We start from the raw sequence: 23,098 nt of genomic DNA, 5'->3' as shown, positions 1-23,098 counted from the left end.
CCCTCTCCCCTCTCCCCTCTCCTCTCTCCCCTCTCCCTCTGTCCCCGGTTCTTTGCCTGCCCCTACAATCTAAAAGTCCCGCCCCGTTTCCTTGCCCAGTCATTGGCTATGTGACAACTCTTTACTACAAACCAAAGTCAGCTGGGGGCAGGAACCCTCAGGTCTGGCTTTTGGGAGCCAAAATAAGACAGCATTAAAACCAATTCCCAACAGTGGTGCATGCCTTTAATCCCAGCACTCGGGAGGCAGAGGCAGTCGGATCTCTGAGTTTGAGGCCAGCCTGGTCTACAGAGTGAGTTCCAGGACAGCCAGGGTTACACAGAGAAACCCTGTCTCAAAAACAGATAGATAAACTGAAGACAGCTACGGCTATTTATTTATTTATAATAATAAATAAATCTTTGGGCTGGAGCGAGCAGGGACTTAGCGAGTGGGCTTAACCAGAGCAAGCAGAGGTCCTAAAACTCAATTCCCACATGAAGGCTCACAACCAGCAGCTGTCTTCAAACACAGCAGAAAAGGGAATCAGGTCTCATTACAGATGGTTGTGAGCCACCATGTGGTTGCTAGGAATTGAACTCATGACCTCTGGAAGAGCAGTGGGTGCTCTTCACCACTGAGCCATCGCTCCAGCCTGGGTTTGTTTGTTTTAACTGGTGCTGGGGATCCAAACTCATGCTTATTCAGCAAACGCTTTGTGGACTGAAATATCTCCCAGCCCCTGGCAGCAACATTTTAAGAACATTCTTCGGCTTGCTTGCAAGATTTAAAATCAAGAGGTCTGCCATGGCAGTCCAGACTGCTGGCTGCTCCTGAAAAATGGAGAGGTCCATTGTCCTTGCAGAACAGCAGCTGTCAGCCTGCTCAATAACCTCCACACTTTTTTAGACTGACCGTGGGCCCAAGGGCCAATTTATGGCTTTTTCCTACAAGATTTGAAGAAAGTGTGTGAATCACCGGACTCTTTCTTCTATCAAAAAACAGAGGGGTACTTAGAGACTGAAGCAAAAGGACAGGGAGACCAAGGTCATTCTGAGATATGTGGTGGGAACCTGTTTTGAAACAAAGCAAAAATCAGAGAAGTTTGAGACGCACTCAAAGTTCCAGAAACCGAAAGGATGCTTTTCAAGTTTAGATTTATGACCTTATTTCTTATGTGTGAGTGTTTTGCCTGTATGTATGTATGTATGTATGTATGCATGCATGCATGCATGCATGCATTCATGCAAGCATGTGTGTGTGTATTACACCATATGTGTGCCTGGTGCCTGCAGAGGTCAGAAGAGCACAGTGAGTCCCCTCTGCAAGAGCATCACATGCTCTTAACCACTAAACCACCTCTCTGGTTCCAGGAGCTTCTCTCTAAGCTGTGCTGAAGATCACTCAGTCAGAGAGTTAGTCAACACTGGACACGAGACTAATGCTAAGTCAGCTCACTCTACTAGTTTAAGTTGCCTGTTTGGTCACTGGAGGTAGGTCTTATACCTCAACAGGACATCTGTGTTAGGATAGGCTAAATAATAAGACCAAGATGCCCCCAAAATATAATGGCTCTCATACAACTGAAACTGCATCTTCAATCACAGTCCATAGCAGAAATAGTGGCAACCTTGGCAACTTTCCTCCAAGCAATTATTCAGGAATCCGGGACTCATTCTTTTGGATACCAGTATCCCTGAGATCCTCTCTTTGCAAACCTGTCTCAGCCCAAAGTAGCACAAGTCCCATCCACTCACAACCCATAGTCATGCTAGTCACATGACCTCAGGTGTTGCAATGGAAGCTGAAGAGAAAGTGCTTGGTGACCAATACTTCCAGTTCACGCCTTCTTACAATGATAGAACAGATGTGGCACACCGCAAACTGTCTCTATCTTACATGGTGGAGATATCTCATTTCTGGCGTTGAGATCACAGATACCTTTGACCCTCCATTAATTGAATAATAGATACACAGAGGATTGCGGTATTTCAACCAATCTACACATTTCTTTCAGCTATGGATAAATTGGGACAGATCATCAGCTTAGGCCAGCTCGTCTATGAACAGTGTCAAAAGATAAAATATTGCCAGAAACAATGCCAGCGTCTAGGGAACCGTGTGCTTGGCCTGCTACAGCCTCTCCAGAGGCTCCAGGCCCAAGGAAAGGAGAATCTGCCCAATGACGTTACTGCTGCCCTGGGCCGTTTTGAGGAAGTCCTGAAGGAGGCTAACCAGCAGATAGAAAAGTTCAGCAAGAAGTCCAATATTTGGAAGTTTGTGACTGTGGGCAATGATAAGATCCTCTTCCATGAAGTGAATGAGAAGCTGAGAGACGTCTGGGAGGAGTTCTTGCTGCTGCTTCAGGTTCATCAGTGGAAGACCGCTTCAGACGTCAGCCAGCCAGCATCCTGGCAGCAGGAAGATCGACAGGATGCAGTGGAAGACGGGTGAGTCTCCCAAAGGCTGGGAAAGAGTAGGCTGGGGTTGGGGGTAGGGTGGGAGAGCAGATGGACTCCGGGAGCATCCTAGCCTCACTTTGGTTTGCCAAAGGAGAGGAGTTTGAACGGTGGTGTGTGCTTGTGATTCAGAAATCCTGCTGTGTGGGGAGGCTGGGGAAATCTGGGGAAGTCTTTATGGAATACGGAACATGTTGCTACCTGCTCATGAGTCCCCTCTACTTCTCTACTCGCTCTTAAAAATATCTGGAATTCCAATTCATAACTTATGGTCTTAGATTCCCATGCCTCCTAATAGTGCCACTCCATTTGGGCCTAGCATTCAAACACATGAGTCTATGGGGCCGGCCGTTCCTATTCAAACCACCAGAGTCTGTCACTCCAAGATCTGATACCTTCATACAGACACACAAGCAGACATACACATTCCTGTCATCTGTGATATGGACTCTCACTTAAGGTGAAGATTGTCCGGTAAAAAGAATCAAGTTAAGCAAACCAAGGAAGCGTGGATTGGGTACAGCATGCACAACACTGTTTTAAACCTTAGGGATACAGGGCAGAACAAAATAGACAAAATCTCTTACCTCATGGAGCGTAAAGCCTGCTGATAGAAAGCTAAGTTTCTCTAAAGCCAGTGAAAGCCACAGAGTAGCGTAATGGTACACAAAGGTTCAGCAAGAACGGGCAGAGTAGCAGGCACGAAGTTTGCCCTCTGTGTTGCTGTGGCAAGAGTGTGGCTGTATACGGTCACTACCTGGAAGTCGATAGCTAGAGCCAATAATTCAACCTACCTGAGAGTCAGAATGGAAGTGTGAACTGAGGAGAGCATCCTAGAGGGTGAGGTAACGAAAGCCTAAACCAGAACGGCCCTCTAACTGAACATAAAGATGGCCCAGACTCTAAAGAAACGAAGCAATGGGCTAAGCTGGGGGTAGAGGGTAAGAGATGAGCCTAGGTCACCTGGCAAAGGGAAGACAAAGGAAACATGGGCAAATATGACCTCCTTAGACATATGATGACCCAGCAACATGAACTGTTATCTAAAAGATAGAAGGGGATGCTAGAGAGATGGGTCAGCTGTTAAGAGCACTGACTGCTTTTCTAAGGAACCCAGGTTCCACAGACAGCCAAAATGGTGAGGCCTTTTAATGAGAGAGCACTAGGAAAGGTCCCACAATAGTATCATGTGACGTACCCTGGCCTAGCCAATATACCAAGGGGTCTGGAAGCAGGAACTAGGCAGGACTTATCCTATAGCTGCAAAGGGGATGGAGGCCTTGTGAACTTGGTCTGAGAAAGAGATACTCCAGGGGAGTGACCTGAATTCTTTGATAGAGAAAGCACAGAAGTAAGGGATCTGAAAGCTAGCAGTAAGAGCTTGGGTAGCAAACCGGAGCAAGGGTACTGGCCCACACTTGAGCACATATATGAGACCTCACAGCCAGTCCACACAGTGCCGCACTTCCTCCAACAAGGCCACGCCTACTCCAACAAGACCACGCCTACTCCAACAAGGCCACGCCCCCTACTAATGCCACTCCTTTTGGCCTGGCATTCAAACACGTGAGTCTATGGGGAACCATTCCTATTCAAACTACCAGAGTCTATAACTCCAAGATCTGATACCTTCATACAGACATACATGCAGGCGTACACGTTCCTGTCATCTGAGAAGAAGGAACCTCAATTAGAAAATGTTCCAGCCGGGTGTGGTGGCGTACGCCTTTAATCCCAGCACTCGGGAGGCAGAGGCAGGTGAATTTCTGAGTTCGAGGCCAGCCTGGTCTACAAAGTGAGTTCCAGGACAGCCAAGGCTACACAGAGAAACCCTGTCTCGAAAAAAAAAAAAAACAAAAAGAAAAAGAAAAGAAAAGAAAAGAAAAGAAAAGAAAAGAAAAGAAAAGAAAATGTTCCAACACATTGGCTTGTAGGCAAGTCTGTGAGGATTTTTTTTTCCATTAATGATTGATGGGGGAGGGCCCAACCCATCATGGGCAGTTCCACCCCTGGTCTGTTGGTCCTGAGTTGTATAAGAAAGCAGGTGGAGCAAGTCATGGAAAGCTGTGTTCCTCTATGGTCTTTGGGGGCAGTTCAGCTGCCAGGTTCCTGCCTTAAGCTCTTTGCCCCAGCATCCCTGGATGACAGACTTATGATATGTAAGCTAAATAAATAAAGAAACCCTTTCCTCCTCAAGTTTCATTTGGTCGTGGTGTTTACCACAGTAACAGAAAGCAAACAAGGACAGGAGAACACATAGATACGTCTTTTAGATGCTTGAGCCCAGAGGAGTAACTGTGCTGTCGACTTGATATGGAGGGTGGTGACTCATGCCCTGTCAGGTTGGCAGAAGGCATCTAAATGGGACAAATGAGGAAAATTTTAAGCAAATGAGTACCTTTTTGTAATAAGAGAAACCAAGGCATCTGTAATCGTACCCAAATACCATCAAAGAGAAAAGAGAATCTGGGATTAGGGAAGGTGGACATGTCACGGTAGCTCAGAGGTTGCCTCAAGTAGAGGGCAGGATTGGCTTCTGTCTTAGTTTGGATTTTATTGCTGTGAATAGACACTATGACCATGGCAACTCATGGAGAGCATCTAATTGGGACTGGTTTATAGTTCAGAAGTTTGGTCCGTTATCATCATGGAGGGAAGCATGGTGTCATGCAGGCATGAACACTCATGCAGAGATGAATATTAACAGTAGTATTTCCCACCAAGTGATTATTTAGAGTTTAAAAACGGTCACCTTGGTGGCTTTAATTAACATTTTTGGTTTTGATAGACGGGTTTCAGTTTAGCACTTGTAGTTTTAAACATGTGTTGCCCCCCCCTTTTCCCACAGAAATGAAAATATGAGAGTTATCCTGATGCAGTTGCAAATTAGCATGGAAGAAATCAACAATACCCTGAAGCAATGTAAGTGGTCAGTGCCCTGTTGCAGCTGCAGTGCATGCTCCCAAATTAGAACTCATCCGTCAGCTAGAGCCCCTGCCGACTCTACTCCTACCCTGCATTTCCTTCCCTGGATAGTACTGGAAACAGCTCACAGGCTTGGGGATATGGTCATAGTTAATCCAGGCTTCTGTCCATGAAGTAGCATTTGAAAGTGGCCTCTTGACCAGCAAGAAATCCATAGCACATGTCAGAATACTAAACTAGGCCCGGCAGAGTGGTGCATGCTTTAATCCCAGCACTTGAGAGGCAAGGGCAGGCAAATCTCTGACTTCAAGGCTAGCCTGGTCTACAGAGTGAGTTCCAGGATAGCTAGGGCTACCCAGAGAAACCCTGCCTCAAAAAATAAATGAATGAATGAATGAATAAATAAATAAAAATTTTAAGGGCTAGAGATATGACTCAGCCATTAAAGGTTAGGCTCACTACACAAAAATAGTTTTTTTTTTTAAAGAAAGAATGCTAAAATAGTTATAATAAGTTCATCCATGAGTAGCATCTATCCTAGTCATATTTTTGTTACAGTAGCAAATACCCAAGGCAGTAGCTTAGAAAAAGAGAGTTTACTTGGGCTCACAGTTTTGAAGATAGTCAGTCCATGATTAGTTTATTAGTCCCGTTGTTTTTGAGTCTGTGGCAAGGCAGCTTATCAGGTAGACACATATAATGAAGCATAAACACTCCCTTGATAGTCAAGAGGTAAAAAAAGAGAGAAAGAGGAAGAGCCTGGGGTCCCACAATCCTCTTTAGAAGGCTCCAGATACCTTAAGGGCCCACCACTTGTCTCCACCACCTCCCAAAAGCACCATCCTGGAAAGCAAGCTCTGATCACATGGGCCTCTAGAGCCATCTGACATGCAAACTCGAGCAGCAACAAAGCTTCCGTTCATTTACTGACTGTCCATAACAGATGCAAACTGAGGGCTTTCGAGATGGCTCAGTGGGCAACTTGCTTGCTGTACAGCATGGAGACCTATGTCTGGATCTCTGGCAGGAGACCTCAACCTTGGAAGGGGAAGACAAGAAAATCTCTGGGGGGGCTGGTGAGATGGCTCAGCAGTTAAGAGCACCGACTGCTCTTCCAAAGGTCCTGAGTTCAAATTCCAGCAACCACATGGTGGCTCACAACCATCCGTAACAAAAATCTGATGCCCTCTTCTGGAGTGTCTGAAGACAACTAAAGTGTTCACACATATAATAAATAAATAAATAAATCTTTAAAAAAAAGAAAAGAAAATCTCTGGGGCTCACTGGCCAGCAAGCCTAGCCAGTCAGCAAGGTATAGATTTCAATGAGAGATCTTGTTTTGAAATTAAGGTGGACAGGGGCTGGAGAGACCGATCAGTGGTTACAAATGTCTACTAGTCCTGCAGAGGATGCAGATTCAATTCCAGCATTCACCTGTAATTCCAGTTCGAGGGGATCCAATGCCTTCTTCTGGCTTTTTGGGTCATATGTACATGAAGTACACATGCGAACATGCAGACACACACCCATGCATATAAAATAAAAATAGCCGGGCATGGTGGCGCACGCCTTTAATCCCAGCACTCGGGAGGCAGAGGCAGGCAGATTTCTGAGTTCAAGGCCAGCCTGGTCTACAAAGTGAGTTCCAGGACAGCCAGGGCTAAACAGAGAAACCCTGTCTCGAAAAACAAAAATAAATAAATTAATTAATTAATTAAAAAAATAAAAATAAACAAATATTTTTAGGAAATCAGATGGCAAACAATAGAGAAAGATACTTGACGTCAACCTCTGACCTCCATATGTGCATGCACAGGCATAAATACCTGCACATATGCACATACTTTGTGCACATGCAAACACACACATACACAATCTATTTTACTTTTTGAGACAAGTCTCTCACAGAGACCTGGGGCTCATCAGTTAGGCTTAAATGGCTGGCCAACAGATCCCAGCGATTCACCTATATCCACTTCCCTAGTTTGGGAGTTACAGATGCACATACCACCAAGTCCATTTTCTCACATGAATTCTAGAGATCAGACCCAGGTTGTCATACTGCCATAGTATCTTACATAAGGTTTCTATTGCTGTGAAGAAAAGCCATGATCACAGGCAACTCTTATAAAGGAAAAGATTTCATTGAAACCTGTTTACACTTCAGAGGTTTAGTCCATTGTTGTCCTGACAGGAAGCTCAGCAGGATGCAGGCATAGATGATGCTGGAGAGGTAGCTGAGAATTCTGTATCTGGATTGGCAAGCAGCAGGAAGATTTTGAGACACTAGGCCTGGCTGGAGCATCAGAGACCTTGAAGCTCACCCTCAGTGACACTCTTCCTCAACAAAGCCATATCTAGCCGGGCAGTGGTGGCACATGCCTTTAATCCCACACTTGGGAGGCAGAGGCAGGTGGATTTCTGAGTTTGAGGCCAGCCTGGTTTACAGAGTGAGTTCCAGGACAGCCAGGGCTACACAGAGAAACTCTGTCTCGAAAAACCATAAAAATAAAAAAAAAAATTTAAAAAGCCATATCTATTCTGACAAAGCCACCCCTCCTCCTAATAGTGTTTATGTGTGTATGAGGGCCATTTTCATTCAAACCACCACACTGGGCAATACTTGACAGCTGAGCTATCCCCCCTGCCTTCTTGGGAAGTCTATTTCTATACCTAGACAGAAAGGGAAAAGATAGCCTGTCTTAATTTCTCTTGCTGTGCTAAAATACCATGACCAAAAACAAGTCTGTTGGGAGAAGTGACTTATTTCAGCTTACTACTCTCAGGTCACACTCCTGTCACAATGGGAAGTCAAGGCAGGAACTCAAAACAGGAGTGGCACTGCATACAGTGAACTGGACACACCCACATCAATCATCAATCAAGAAAATGCCCATAGACCAATCTGGTGGGGGCATTTTCTCAATTGAGGTTCCTTCTTCCAAAATGACTGTAGCCTGTGTCAAGTTGACATAAAACTAGCAGGCACACAGTTCATTCTGTCCAAATCCATCTTGGTGAATATTTGTAGCTGTCCAGCAGCCATGGATGAACTGGGTATACCTGAAAGGGGGGCTGGAAATGAAAAAGGGTGGGAGGAGGGAAGAGAAGGATGAAGGCAAGACAAAGTTTTTGATCAAGGCTCAAAGTTTAGTTTTCAACACTGTGTCTATATAGGGAAAGCCCGCAGACCCATCCTTTGTTTCAGCTGGATTGAGTTGCAGCAGGCAGTCAACTCCTCAAAGCTCCCATAGAAAATTGCAAGTTCAGTGAGGCCAGGCAACTCCAACTAGGTTGTAAAACCATAGAGGCTTTGTTTAACCTACTCAAGGCTGGGGGAAGAGCACAAATATTACCATTACTTTCAGAAGCATGGGTGAGAGTTATTAATGGGCATATAGGTGATCTTGGACACTTGAATGACCTAAAAACCTCCCACAGTAGCATGAGCAAGAACTTAGGAAAGTTGGATCACTGGTCTCCTACACAAGAATCTCCTCTCACCCAGCAGCATTTACTATGGAGAGACTTCTGTGAGTGAGTTCTGTAATTTTCTTGAACTTCCTCAATCTTGTAAGTTTCCTTTGAGCTTTGTGGCATTCTGAGGAAGAAAATGTTTCAATCCATGAGGAAACATCCATACAGCTAATAGCAGTATAGTTGCTGAACTTGAATTATGTCTCTTTTTTTATCTGAAATAACTAGATATGATGCCAGGTATCCAGTGCCAAGCCATGTGGCAACAGGAATAGAGTTGGCTCTCAGATGAGAGAGGCTAGTGTTAAGGCTGGAAAGATAGGCAAGATTGGAGAAGGAGGCTAGGGACATAGTTCAATAGTTAAGCATTCTTCAAGCATAAATTCCTTGATTCAATCCCATGCATTGTAAGAAAAAAAAATTGGTTGGAAGAAGGGGACAAGATAGTACACGAAGCTTCACTGCCAACTTTAGCTGTGTCTCCTCGTGTAACTCAGAAGCAGAGGACCTCTGCCTTGAGAAGCTGTAGCCAGGACCAGGTCTGGTTCACAGGGTGGCACTTCCCTCCCACATCACAAAGAGGTTACTTCCTTTTCAACACCTTCCTACCACACTGACTTTTTTTTTTTTTTAATCTCCTTCTGTCTTAGGCTCACTAAAACCCACACGGGAGATCCCACAAGATCTCCCAATCAAGGAGATTCCAAAGGAACATCTTGGACTTCCGTGGACCAAACTGAAGACAAGTAAAATGAGCACCATTTATAGAGGAGAGTATCACAGATCTCCAGTCACCATCAAAGTGTTCAACAACCCCCAGGCCGAAAGTGTTGGGTAAGCTACAGGATAGGACTCTTCATACATACTAACACTTATACAACTTCCCAAAGAGAAAGGTATATTTTCTCCTTTATTAAATGGGGGTGGAGGGAGGGCAGTCAGGCTCTAAAGGGTTAAAGGCGGCGCATACCTTTAATCCCAGCACTCAGGAGGCAGAGGCAGGTGGATTTCTGAGTTTGAGGCCAGCCTGGTCTACAGAATGAGTTCCAGGACAGCCAGGGCTACACAGAGAAACCTGTCTCAAAAAAACAAGCAAACAAACAAAAAACCAAAAACCAAAAAACAAACAAACAGAGCCTATAGAACCAGAGAAGTTGGGGGTGGGGGGTTGCTTTTTGCTCTTACAGAGGATCCAAGTTCAGTTTTTGGCACAAGCATCAAGTTCACATTTGGAACTCTAGTTCCAGAGGATCTGACATCCTTTTCTGGTTCACAGACGCCAAGCACACACATGGTACACAGACAAACATGCAGGCAAAACACTCATGCACACAAAAGAAAAAGAAAGAGGCCAGCCTTGGACAACTCTCTTCCTACCCCAACTCTCTTTGACTCATAACTTCATGTATCTTTCAAAAGGTATAGTCTTTTCCAGACACGGCAGTGCGTGCTTTTAGTCACAGCACCCATGAGGCAGAGACAGGCTCTATATAGAGAGTTCCAGGCTAGCCAGGGCTACCTAGAGACCTTGTCTCAAAACAAGCAACAAAATTTTTACTTTATCATCCTGTTTCTCAATTCATTCTCTTTTTGGTGTGGTGCTGGGAATTCTGTGTTGTATCCTTGTATTTTCCTGTAAAATATGCTCTTTTGTTAGTTTTCCATGGATGAGAGAGTGATCTGTCCATCTGCTACTTTCCTCACTTTCCTGGCTCAGCGTCAGGGAACATGCTGAATCTTTTGTTTGTTTGTTTGTTTTTTGTTTTCTTGAGACAGGGTTTCTCTGTGTAGTCCTGGCTGTCCTGGAACTCACTCTGTAGACCAGGCTGGCCTCGAACTCAGAAATCCACCTGCCTCTGCCTCCCCCCGAGTGCTGGGGTTAAAGGCGTGCGCCACCATGCCCGGCTATGCTGAATCATTTTAAGTGAATCTGGTAACCCATTCAGTATCAGTGCACATTTTGCCTATTTCTCAGGATGTAAAACATCTGCTTCCAACCTTCTCCCACTGACAGCGATGCCACTATACGTAACCCTTACAGAATCTGTAGGACAATTCTGAGGTACTGGGAATCAAATCTTGAACGTTACACACGGAGGCAAACACTGCCACTAAGCTATACCCCCAACACTTATACAAGAATTTCTTTGGTCTGTAACTCCACCATCGGAACTGTTGAATCACAGGTTCCACATATATTAAATTGGCTAAGTACTACCAGGAAGCTCTTAGAGTGGAGCAGGTATAGCCACAGTATACAGTATACCCACTACAGTGCCTGAGAACACTTATATTTCATATACTGACTGATCCTCAGTGTTTCTAAATTTGTTTTATCCTTGTAAAGTGTTATCAGATCTGAAAGCATTTCATTTACTAATAAATTTGATGATTTTCTTTCTTTTTTTCTTTTTTCTGGTTTGTTTTTCGAAACAGATTTTCTTTGTGTAGCTTTGGATGTCCTAGAACTTGTTCCTCTGGAGACCAGGCTGGGTCTCAAACTCAAAAGAGATCCACTTGCCTCTACCTCCCAAGTGCTGGGATTAAAGATAAGAGTCGTCCCAGCTTGAACATTTAATCTTATGTGCTTAGCCATACTGTTTTTATATTTTTAGTTGCTTACAAAGAATTGGGTTTCATTGTGACATGTTTAAAAATTACATGTACATGTGTGAGTAAGTGTGTGTGAGTGAAGGTGTCCATGAAGGCCAGAGGCATCAGATCCCCCTGATGCTGCAGTCACTGGTGGTTGTGAGCCACCCACTGGGTGGGTGCTGGGAATCAAACTCAGGTCCTGTCTTAGGGTTTCCATGGCTGTGAAGAGACACCATGACCAAGGCACCTCTTATCAAGACAAATATTTCATTGGGGTTGGCATACAGTTTCAGAAAATCAGTCCATTATCATTTATCATCATGGTGGGAAATATGGCAGCGTGCCGGTAGATATGGTGCTGGAGGAGCTGAGAGTTCTAGATCCTGATCTGGAGGAGCCAGAAGGAGGCTCTCTTCTATACCGTGCATAGGAAGATACCTCCAAACCCACTTACACAGAGAAATACTTCCTCCAACAAGGCCACACCTACTCCAAGACCACACCTCCTCATAATGGCACTCCCCATGAGACAAGCATTCAAACACATTCGTCTATGGGGGCCATATTATTCAAACCACCATAGGTCCCCAGCAAGGATCGTATGCCTGTACTTGCAACGGATGTCGCCATCGGTTCATTATGGCATCAAATACAATTTGTTTTTCCCTATCTTTACCCCCTCTCCTGAATCCTCCCTCCCCTCAGTAGCTTCCCTTTCCGTTTTTTTGTGTGACATGTGACCTTTTGCCCCTCCTCCTTCTCTCAACACTTCTTGTGATCTACTCTATGGTTTCACAGTCTATACCCATTCTCACAACCTTTTCCTTGCCTACACACAAATGTTAGAAGTTAGGATTTGCACGTGATAGAGAACGTGTGACCTTTCTTGTCTTCCTGCGTCTCCCACTGAGGTGAGCACACGCCATGGTTAATGTTTCACCGCTTTCGATAGCTATCCGGCTTCCCTTTTCTGTGACTTACCTCTTCCTATCTTCTGTCACATTTGCAACTTCTATGTTTTTTCCCCCATTTGCAGAAGAGCCTTGCATATGGAAATCAATTATTTGTCAACTGTAGATATTGCAAAAATCTTCCATTATCACATGATCAGCATTGTCTTTGATGTCCATCATCAAACATGCATCTTTAATTTTAATTTAGGTACACCCAAACTTTACCTCTTTATTTGTGCTCTCAAAATATACACTTCCCTATGCCTAGATTAACTTATTCTTTCTTTCTTTCTTTCTTTCTTTCTTTCTTTCTTTCTTTCTTTCTTTCTCTTTCTCTCTATTAGATAGGGTCTCCCTATGTAGCTCTGGCAGACCTGGAACTCTGGACTCACTCTCATTGACCTCCACTTGCCTTGGCCTAAACAGTACTGCGATTAAAAGGATTGGATAATAACATATTCTTATTTATTATTGTTGTTATTTTAGACCTTTATTAATTTTTATTATGTTATTTTATGTGCATGGCTGATTTTCCTGCATTATGTCTGCACCACTTACATGCCCTGTGTTTACAAAGGCCAGAAAAAGGTATTGAATCCCCTGGAACTAGAGCTATGGATGGTTGTGAGTCACTCTGTGGTTGTTGGGAATTGAACTAGGGTCCTTTGGAAGAGCAATCAGTGCTCTTGACCTCTGAGCCATCTCTCTGGCCCCCCAGTTTTAATTTTTAAGTTCAGGCTTTAATTCTCCTGGGATCGGCCTTTTTATGTGATACTATGCAGGGTCTAGTTTTATTTATTTCCACAGAGTAAGTCAGTCTTCTCTATATTATTTATTAAATAACCCATTCTTTCCTCCGCTGAGAAGCAGCACCACACACTATATAAGTTTTTGTATAAACATCAGTCTAGTTCCTGCATCTCTGATCTCTCCTGTGGATTAATTTATCGGTCTTTGCATCAGGGAACACACTGGTTGAGCTTTTAGGAGGGTGGTGATATCTGTTGTTGTTATTGTTTGTTTGTTGTTTGATTGTTTGATTGTTTGAGACAGTGTCTCATTCTATAGTCCTGGCCTGCCTGGAACTCACAGAGATTCTCCTGCCTCTGCCTTCAGAGAACTTAGATTGGCGGTCTGCACTGGCTCTGTTAAGTTTATTTGTAAGTTATTTTTTCTTGTTTATACTATCATAATGAAATTATCTAATTTTACTTTCAGATTTCTCATAGCTGTCACATTGAAACACAGTTGACTTCTGTATGTTTTGGTCCCGATCTGCCTCCCCGACAGACTGTGCAGCACAGATATTACTTTCTCTTTCAGCCCCACACTCATGTGAATGAACAAATTGGACTGAATAGATGGGGGCTGTGACCCCCTCTAATAAATGACACCCATATTCCTAAGGCCATTCTAGAAGGGATTTTTGTTTATAAATTTTCACTTAATATATAATCTGTAATCTCCTTATTTTTGTTAATCAAGAACACATACCACAGTTTTTCAGGACATTTACTAAAATAAAGTATGACGTATTAGTATAAAAGTAATAATAAAAACTTGACATCTTAGTTTGCCATCTAAGTCACAAAAATATAATTCTATCAAGTACCAGAAAGAGATAAACAAATCCAATTATTCTTGTCATAGACACTTAGGGACTCATTCTGCCTCCATGTTCATCTGGGAAGTTACATTTACAGCCAAGCCTGTCACTCTGGTTTTCCCTATACTAAGAGTCTCTGATAGTGTCTCAAGTACCTGCTTATATGCATGCCGAATGTATAGTATCCTTTGAGGGACCGTCAAATTCCAAATGCTAATTTTTCATTTCGCCCGCCTAGAAGAGTGAGGCTCACTTTCAATGACGAGATCAAAACCATGAAGAAATTTGATTCTCCCAACATCTTGCGAATATTTGGGATTTGCATCGATCAAACAGGTAAGGGAGCTACTGATATTGGTCAAGCTTTGACTGCTTGTGTAGAGTATACTGTCTGCGGGTTTTGTTGTTGTTGTTGTTGTTATTTTGGTTTGGTTTGGTTTGGTTTTTCGAGACAGGGTTTCTCTGTATAGACCTGGCTGTCCTGGAACTCACTTTGTAGACCAGGCTGACCTCGAACTCAGAAATCTACCTGCCTCTGCCTCCCGAGTGCTGGGATTAAAGGTGTGCACCACCACGCCCGGCTACTGTCTGCATCTTTAATGTGTTATTTTTTCTGAGTTTTAAAGAGAAGTTTATTTTAGATCCACAGGTGGGAGCTTAAGAGAGAGCTGTGGTTTTCGATTTAAGCATGGAGGTCAGCCACATGATAGACAAACAGACACATGGTGTGCAAACAGGCACATGGTGTGCAAACAGACACATGGTGGGGAGGAGAACTTTAAAGAAAGTTAAAAAAAAAAAAAAAAAAAGCTTAAAGTACTAGAGGAAGCATACTTAAGCTCTTGCCAGCATCTTGAAGAAAAGACAAAAGAGAAGGAAAAAATTATGTCTCCATGAGTCAGGCCTAACGCAGGACCTCTGGAAGAGCAGTCAGTGCTCTTAACTGCTGAGCCATCTCTCCAACCTCCCTCCCCTCCCCGCCTCTTTTTTTATTTTTTTGAGACAGTATTTCTCTATCAAGTAGCCCCGGCTGTCCTAGAACTCATTATGTAGACCAAGCTGATCTTGAACTCACAGAGAACTGCCTACCTCTATCTCCCAAATACTGGGATTAGAGTTGTACACACCAAGCCCATGCATGGCCCATGTGCTAAATTTTTAAGAGCAATTCCTAGGGTAATGGTGAGGAACTAAAAGTCAGACAAATTCCCTGATAGACAGACAGACAGACAGACAGACAGACAGACAGGGAGAGCAAGGCATAACCAGGTAAAAGGTGACAAGTTTCTAAGATGGTGGCTTCTTCCTCATTCTCCTGACCTGACACAAAATTCTAGCTTAAAACAAAAGCTTGGAGAAAATAGCTAATAAAATAATTTAAAACAAAACAAAACAAAACAACCCAAAAGCTTGGCAGGGTTGGTTTGGTTTTGTTTTTTTCTTTTTGTTTTCCCATCAGTAGGACACACGCACACTATCTCTATGCCACCCCAAACCCTGGTTTATAGAACAGTTGTGGGCCAATCCTGTCTTTGTTTAAACTGACCGACCCAAAATTAGGAAACCTTATTCAAACTCTTAAAAGACATAAAATCCCAGCCCTGGAGAAGGAGCTGGATTTCCAGATTCACAAGTCTTTCTCTCTGTTCTCTCTCTCTCTCTCTCTCTCTCTCTCTCTCTCTCTCTCTCTCTCTCTCTCTCTCTCTCTCTCTCTGTGTGTGTGTGTGTGTGTGTTGCAAGGAAATAAAAGGAGAATCAGGAGTTCCAGGAGGTCAGTCTGGAAAGGTGGCTCAGTGGTTGCTCTTCCAGAAGACCAAAGTTCAATCCCCAGCACCTACGTGACACAACTTCTGTAACTCCAGTTCCAGAGGATCTGATAACCTCTCATGACCTTCTTGGGAACCAGGCATGCATGTGGTGCAAGCAGGCAGAAACTCATACACAAGTAAAAGCTGGAGAGGAGGAAGAAGAGGAAGAGGAGGAGGAAGAGGAAGGGAAGGAAGAGGAGGAAGAGGAGGGGGGGAAGGGAGAGGAGGTCCAAGAAGCAACCTGAGCTACATGAGACCTGGTTTCAAAAAAATAAAATGACCAAACTCCCTAACCCAACCACATAACCTACCCTTTCAAGACAGGGTTTCTCTGTGTAGCCCTAGCTGTCCTCAAACTCCGAGATCTACCTGCCTCTGCCTCCTGAGTGCTGGGATTAAAGGAGTTTCCCACTGCCATCCAGCTATTAGGTATTTTGTTTTGTTTTAAGACAGAATCTCACTCTGCAGCTCTGGCTCTGCCTCCTAGGTGTTGTGATCAATACAGGGGGACTCCACATCCAGTCTCCTTTATATTGTTTTTGAATGCGGCTTTAATTACTAAAACTGGTGTTGATGATTGCTGTTGTTGCCTAGAAAGAGGAAACAATGTCTCCCATTTCCCCTTCTGGAAATCATTCCACAGCCCAGATTCCACATAATCTGTTTCTAGGTGGAAGGGACAGGTGAAGAGAGTTGACTAGAAGTCAAGGTCTCAGGTCATAGACTAGAAACAAAAGATCGTACATGTCCAAAGTGAGCAGGTCACCAGAAGCTAAGAGGTGATTTGTGGTTGTGGGAATCCTGAGGGGGGGGGCTGGATCTTTACAGTATCTTGCTTCTTTTCCACTAGTGAACCCCCCTGAGTTCTCCATTGTCATGGAGTACTGTGAACTTGGAACCCTGAGGGAACTGCTAGATAGAGAAAAGGACCTCGCAATGAGTGTGCGCAGCCTCCTAGTCCTGAGGGCAGCCAGAGGCTTGTACAGGTATTGGAGGGTCAAACGGACACCACACAGAACTGGAGGAGTCTGTCTGTGCCACCGATGATCTCAGAGATGATGGGACAACAGGCCAGAAGCCCCCCGAGTGGTTTCCCTTCCCTGCACTCTTTCACTGCTGACACTGATCCGGGGCGGGTGCATTTTTCTAGGTTGTCCACAGATCGCCACTCACGCAAAGGGTAGGGTACTAGACGGTCTCGCGACCCCATTAAAGGTCATTAATACACCCTACCTTTGGTTGTAATCAGGCTACACTATTCGGAAACACTCCACAGAAACATCAGCAGCTCCAGCTTCCTCGTAGCCGGAGGCTACCAAGTAAAGGTGAGTACGTCCTCCAAGACCTCCCTGGGTTGGTCCGAGCTTTGCAGAGATGCTAGAAGGGAGGACTGCAGAAAGGCTGTGCCTTCTTAGTTCCCGCCTAGGTTTTAGAACTGGGTCCATCTCTTCTCCTGCTTGTACAGCTTTCTGGGTGCCCATCACAGGATAGATTCCACCCTTTGCTCCCGACTCTGATGTGCCTACCCCCCACCCCCGCCTCTAGCAGGGATGAACTAAGAACCATTTCTTTCTCTTAGATGCTAGACTCTGCTTCTGTGTCACTATGATACCTACTCGGGAATCTGCTTATGTTAATCAGATTCAGAAGGTTCTGGTGCGGCCACACTCCTCATTCAGGGTCACTTACAAGGATCTCACAGGGAGCACAGCTTGCAAACAGCATCGACCCGTTCTCTCCAGTGGAAGTCCTCACATTCGTCCAGGAGATAGTGGCTTTGTTCATAGCAGTTGCTGTTAAAGATAGGGGCTCCCATTAGGTTGGTATGAGGCCACCCAGACTTTGAAGTCTCATGACTTAAAAGTCAACATCTCTTCAAACTCTACAGACATCCCTCTCAATGACTCTGAAACGCATGAGCCAGTTCTCATAAATAATAGTTGTTACAAAATACAGCAGTCCTGTTGGGTATTTATGGTCCTCCAACCCCTACCCTAAAGCAATTCGTATATCATTGATCGTTTTTATCATTAGTTACTAAGGAGCATAGGTTGACAGTCTACCTTTCTCAATTTTTCAGGGGGAACAGAGTCAAATTTAGCTGAGAATCTACCATAATTTGTTTCACTCACTCAGAGGAAGAAATTTTTAACTCATTGTCCAAAACTCTCCAAAACTACAGAAGAATATTTTGTCATCCACAGATACTTTCTTTTCTTCTTTCTTTCTTATTTTTGATGACAGAAAAAAATACCACACCTAAAACTGAGGCTTTTGAAAGAACCATAAGATCTTGCCTTTCTTATATCACTCCATAGCCTTGACCTTGGATCTCAAGTAGCTCTGAGTGTCAAAGCCGAGTCCTGGAAGACATCCTTGTTGGTGACCCTTTTGTCCAAGGGGATATCCATAGAGTACCTTGTGGGTGCAAGACGATTGTAATCACAAAACACTCAATCTAACCTCCTGGCAGTTTTCTTCTTGCCCATGGCTACTGTCACTGCCAGGGATAGCTGTCAATCCCAGCCACCATGGTGGAGGGAGGAGTAGAGGGTAGATGGGGGGCTGGTAGGGGTGCATGGAGCTGAGGTCTCACCATTGGCATTCTTTGCTATGACAGCTCTGTGTCCAGATTAGCATCCAGCCAGCAGTACCACTTTGCTGAGTTTTCTGAACTTGCCCATTCCAACAGCAACTAACAGGCTTCCAGCAGACAGACGCAGAGATATTGTTCTTTCATGGAGAAGTTTCATGTAGATGGAGCTTTTCCCTGGCCTAAGTGTCCTCTGTTGTTGTTGGGTTTTTGTTTGTTTGTTTGTTTGTTTGTTTGTTTGTTTGTTTCAGACAGGTTTCTCTGTAGCCCTGGCCATCCTTGGACTGGTCTGTAGACCAAGATGGCCTTGAACTCACAGATATCTGCCTACCTCTGCCTCCTGTGTTCTGGGTTTAACGGTGTGTGAAACCACACCTTGTGCCAACTGTGTGTCTTAACCTTTACTTGACCTCCTCCCCAATTTGGGTACCTGGCTGACTTTGGAAAACCTAGTCTCCTGCGCATTGATGACACAATGGCCCCTCCACTGGGAGTCATGCCATGGCATCTTTAGATGACCGTTCTGGATTGACAAAGATAACTCACACTTCTCGTGTAAGATCCAAAGGAACAAGGTGGCCACCATGCAAGGACATTGGGAACAAAGGGGGTTCCCCCATGTCACTGTGTGTCTGGACAAAACCAAGCCATGGTACAGCTCTATCACCCTTCTCCAGCCTCACTGATTGGAGCTGAGTCTTTCACCATGAAAGTAAATCCTAATGTTAGTTTATTTGGTCATTGTCAAGTGAGTTATTAGTTCTGTTAGTTACTTAGTCATTGTCTCCATTGTTCTTATTTGTAAATGTTTGAAAACACAAAAGCCACCTAATCATAGTTACACAGACTAAAAGCAAAATGGCCCAAGTGAGTCCATCTCTTCTTGCAATACATTCCTTCGGCATCCTGGGAAAAATGCAATGCCTGGATCTGGTTGACAGTATAAAATAAACTCTGTTAACGGGAGAACTAAGGGATTCTGTTGAAATAACAAGTCACATGGGAGTAAGTCGAGGCAAGTTTCCCATGTCTCGCACTGGGATGACACCATGACTCTGGGGCAAGCATGCAATTCCAGTCAAATGTTGCGAGTCAGAATACTGGAATACTGGATCTCTCACCCCATCCTTCGCAACAGCAAACCCTGAAATACTGAAGAAGAAATCCTAGTTTTTATAAATGATAGAAGCTGTGGATTTTGCAGTGAAATTTATACGTTTATTTACAGCAGAGAAATTGTATTACTTATAGCTCCTCATTTTTATTGCTAGTAAGCCTCACAAAAATACTGCTTGTGAAATATTTCTCTTTCCTCTTGGGTGGTAATGAATTCCCCAATGAAAATTGAACAGTGTTTGTGATCTACATAATAACTCAAATGTTTGAGCATGTTGTAATATAATATTTTAATTGTCCAATCAACAAAATATTTATATAAGAATTTAAAATCCAAATGTAAAGTTACTAATAGTGTGTTACTAGCAATAGTAATAAGTAAGTTTACTAAGTAAACTTACCAAACCATACAGGGGACTTATAACCAATGCTTCAAATGTTCTTTTCTTCCACCATCCCCATTCTATTGAGAAAAACTGTCTTACTGTTTCTCCTGATTGGTACAGTATGATGAAGGGAACCTCCAGTGTCAACAAAAACAAAGTCTGCATGCACCAATGGCACTGGAGAGATGGCTCAGTGGTTAAGTGCACCAACTGCTCTTCCAGAGGTCCTGAGTTCAATTCCCAGCAACCACATGGTGGCTCACAACCATCTGTAATGAGATCCAATGCTCTCTTCTGGTGTGTCTGAAGACAGCTATTATGTACTCATACACATAAAATAAATAAATAATCTTTGAAAACAAACAAACAAGAAGAAAACAACTCCCCAAGGGAAAAATCACCCGCCTCAACTCTATCTTCTCCCCCTCGGCCCAGGAGTTTGCTATTTCCAACGTCTGCATCTAATGCATCTTTCTGTCTAGCTTGCAGGATTTGAGTTAAGCAAAACACAGACTTCCATCAGCAGGACAGCATGGAGCACTAAAGCAGAGAGATCCAGTTCGACGAGATATGTCTCCCCTGAGAGATTGAAAAATCCATTTTGCAAATATGACATAAAAGCTGAAATATATAGGTATGTTCCTGTACAGATTCTAACTTGGGTAGAAAGGCCGGGGCAGTCCCGGGCAAACCCCTCCTCTGAGGACCAGGACCATCTTAATTCTACTGAACAGGGAAAGGAGCTCAGGTCGGTGGTGAAGTACTTGCCTGATGTGTGTAGGTTCAAGCTTAGTTCCCTAGCACTGGGTGTGGTGGGGTATTGACTTGAGTTGGGTGGTAACCAAAAGATTCAGAGATCCCTGAAACCACTGCAGGGACAGGGGAAAAGAAATGTGCTGGGTGCCTAGTTTCTTGGTTTTATTTTGAAACCTTAAAGATATATTTATTTTTATTTTATGTGTATGAGTGTTATATCGACATGTATATACACCATGTGTGGTGTCAACAGAGGCCAGAAGAGGGCATCTGATCCCCTTGGAACTGGAATTACAGATGGCTGTGAATTGCCATGTGGGTGCTAGGAACTGAACCCAGGTTAGCAAATGTTCTTTTTTTTTTAATTAGATATTTTCGTCATTTACATTTCAAATGCTATCCCAAAAGTCCCCTATACCCTCCCCTGACCCTGCTCCCCTACCCACTCACTCCCACTCCTTGGCCTGTACTGGGGCATATAGAGTTTGCCAGACCAAGGGGTCTCTCTTCCCAATAATGGCCGACTAGGCCATCTTCTGCTACATATGTAGCTAGAGACATGAGCTCTGGGGGTACTGATTAGTTCATTTTGATGTTGTTTCACCTATAGGGTTGCAGACCCCTTCAGCTCCTTGGGTACTTTCTCTAGCTCCTCCATTGAGGGCCATCCAATAGATGACTGTGAACATCCACTTCTGTATTTGCCAGGCANTGGCAAAGCCTCACAGGAGACAGCTATATTTTTAATTTTTAATGTATCTGTGTGTGTGTGAGAGAGAGAGAGAGGGGGGATACATAACACGGAATATGTGTGGATGCCAGAAACCAACCTTTTAGAGCCATTTCTCTCCTTCTACCCTTATGTGGTTCTGGAGATCAAATTCAAAAGAGTGTGGCACAGCGCGAGCTCTTTGCCTGCCAAGTCACCCACCTGACAAGCCCTTGGTTTTCTTTTAGCTTTGGAATTGTACTCTGGGAAATTGCCACTGGAAAGATCCCGTTTGAAGGTGAAGAACATGACGGCTGGCTCTGCTGGGGTTGGGGTTAGGTCCTCTTCTGAGAGCACAGGAATTTCCTATCTGTGCTGTCCTGGCCCGTTGGTTCTCTAATGTAGGATAAACCTGAACTGGTCAGTAGAGCTGGTCTTTCTCTCTTTCTTTTCTTTCTTTCTTTCTTTCTTTCTTTCTTTCTTTCTTTCTTTCTTTCTTTCTTTCTTTCTTTCTTTCTTTCCTTCCTTCCTTCCCTCCTTCCTTCCTTTCTTTTTTCTTTCTTTCTTTCTCTCTCTCTTTCCCTCCCTCTCTCCCTCCCTCCCTTCCTCTCTCTCTTTCTCTCTTTCTTCCTTCCTTCCTTCTTTTCTTTCTTTCTCTTCCAGACTGTCTATCTGTCTTTTTCTTCTCTCTTCCTTTTTTTCCATATTAAGTCCCTCATTCTAATCCTGACTATCAATATCCAAAGAGAAGTACATGAATGAAAAATTTAAGCCTCGTATCCTATTTTTTTTTCCATGCCAGGCTGTGATTCTAAGAAGATCTACGAGCTGGTGGCTGAGGACAAGAAGCAGGAGCCAGTGGGTCTGGATTGCCCTGAGTTGTTGCAGGCTATCATTAATGAGTGTCGTGCCCACGAGCCCTCCCAACGGCCCTCTGTGGACGGTAGGAGTCTTTCTGGCAGAGAATGCAAGCCATGTGTTTATCTCACAATTGTGAAAGGTTTCTTTTGTTTGATTGTTTTGGTTTTGGCTTTGGTTTGTTTTTCAAGGCAGGGTTTCTCTGTGTCATAGCTGTGGCTATCCTGGGCTTTGCTTTGTAGACCAGGCTGGCCTCAAACTCCCAGAGGTCTCCCTGCCTCTGCTTCCAGAGTGCTGTTCAGTCAAGGGTGTTGTGGGAAGTGTTACAAAAAAACAAAAACAAAAACAGAAAGTTCCCTCACTGCACCCATCTACTCTTAGCCCCAATGGTCTTGCCAGCCAGTTCTTATCTTGTGGGGACTCTCACTCAAAGCTCCCAATCTCTCTACCCAGCTCGCTAAGATCCCACTGGCCGGTCACTACCATGCCAACCCCATGCTGCAAAACCCCCACGACCTTTTGTGGTGCCCATCTGGCAAACCCACGCTTTGCCTCTGTACCTTTCTCTCTGGAACCCAGTGAAACTGCAGTGTGAAGGAAAACACCACACAGACTTAGTTCAGAAACAATGGTAACTCAATCACTGGGCGCAACAACTAGAATCCTAGTCTTGTAAACCATATTAAATCTAAATCCTCCAGTGGTGAATCCTGGCGGATTTGCCATTGAAACCTGGGGACACTAGTAGCTACATCTTGTCCTTGCACAAGGGTACAGGAGTAGCTGTGTTCCCCTGCTAGAACCTCCAAACAAGCTCTCAAGGTCTCTTCTCTTCTCTTCTCTTCTCTTCTCTTCTCTTCTCTTCTCTTCTCTTCTCT

General features: G+C 44.1%; 1 protein-coding gene and 1 pseudogene across 3 annotated transcripts in view; one reads left to right on the top strand and one right to left on the bottom strand.

Moving 5' to 3' along the window:
• Positions 1–23,098, top strand: part of Mlkl (mixed lineage kinase domain like pseudokinase) — a 27,189-nt gene that overhangs the window by 2,152 nt on the left and 1,939 nt on the right. For all 3 annotated transcript variants that reach the window (XM_029532608.1, XM_029532609.1, XM_021220723.2), the window contains 9 exons: positions 1,997–2,429; positions 5,287–5,360; positions 9,491–9,674; positions 14,233–14,330; positions 16,653–16,788; positions 17,052–17,127; positions 20,380–20,531; positions 21,611–21,660; positions 22,165–22,305. In XM_029532608.1, the coding sequence (XP_029388468.1) occupies positions 1,999–2,429; positions 5,287–5,360; positions 9,491–9,674; positions 14,233–14,330; positions 16,653–16,788; positions 17,052–17,127; positions 20,380–20,531; positions 21,611–21,660; positions 22,165–22,305 (1,342 nt within the window). In that variant the 5' untranslated portion in view covers positions 1,997–1,998. The remainder of the gene's footprint in view (positions 1–1,996; positions 2,430–5,286; positions 5,361–9,490; positions 9,675–14,232; positions 14,331–16,652; positions 16,789–17,051; positions 17,128–20,379; positions 20,532–21,610; positions 21,661–22,164; positions 22,306–23,098) is intronic.
• Positions 18,062–18,486, bottom strand: LOC110337671 (annotated as a pseudogene).

This window comes from Mus pahari, chromosome 20 (assembly GCF_900095145.1).
Source record: "Mus pahari chromosome 20, PAHARI_EIJ_v1.1, whole genome shotgun sequence".
Lineage (NCBI taxonomy): Eukaryota > Metazoa > Chordata > Mammalia > Rodentia > Muridae > Mus > Mus pahari.
The sequence above is the reverse complement of the archived record's forward strand: the minus strand, read 5'-3'. Positions and strand labels throughout refer to the sequence as shown.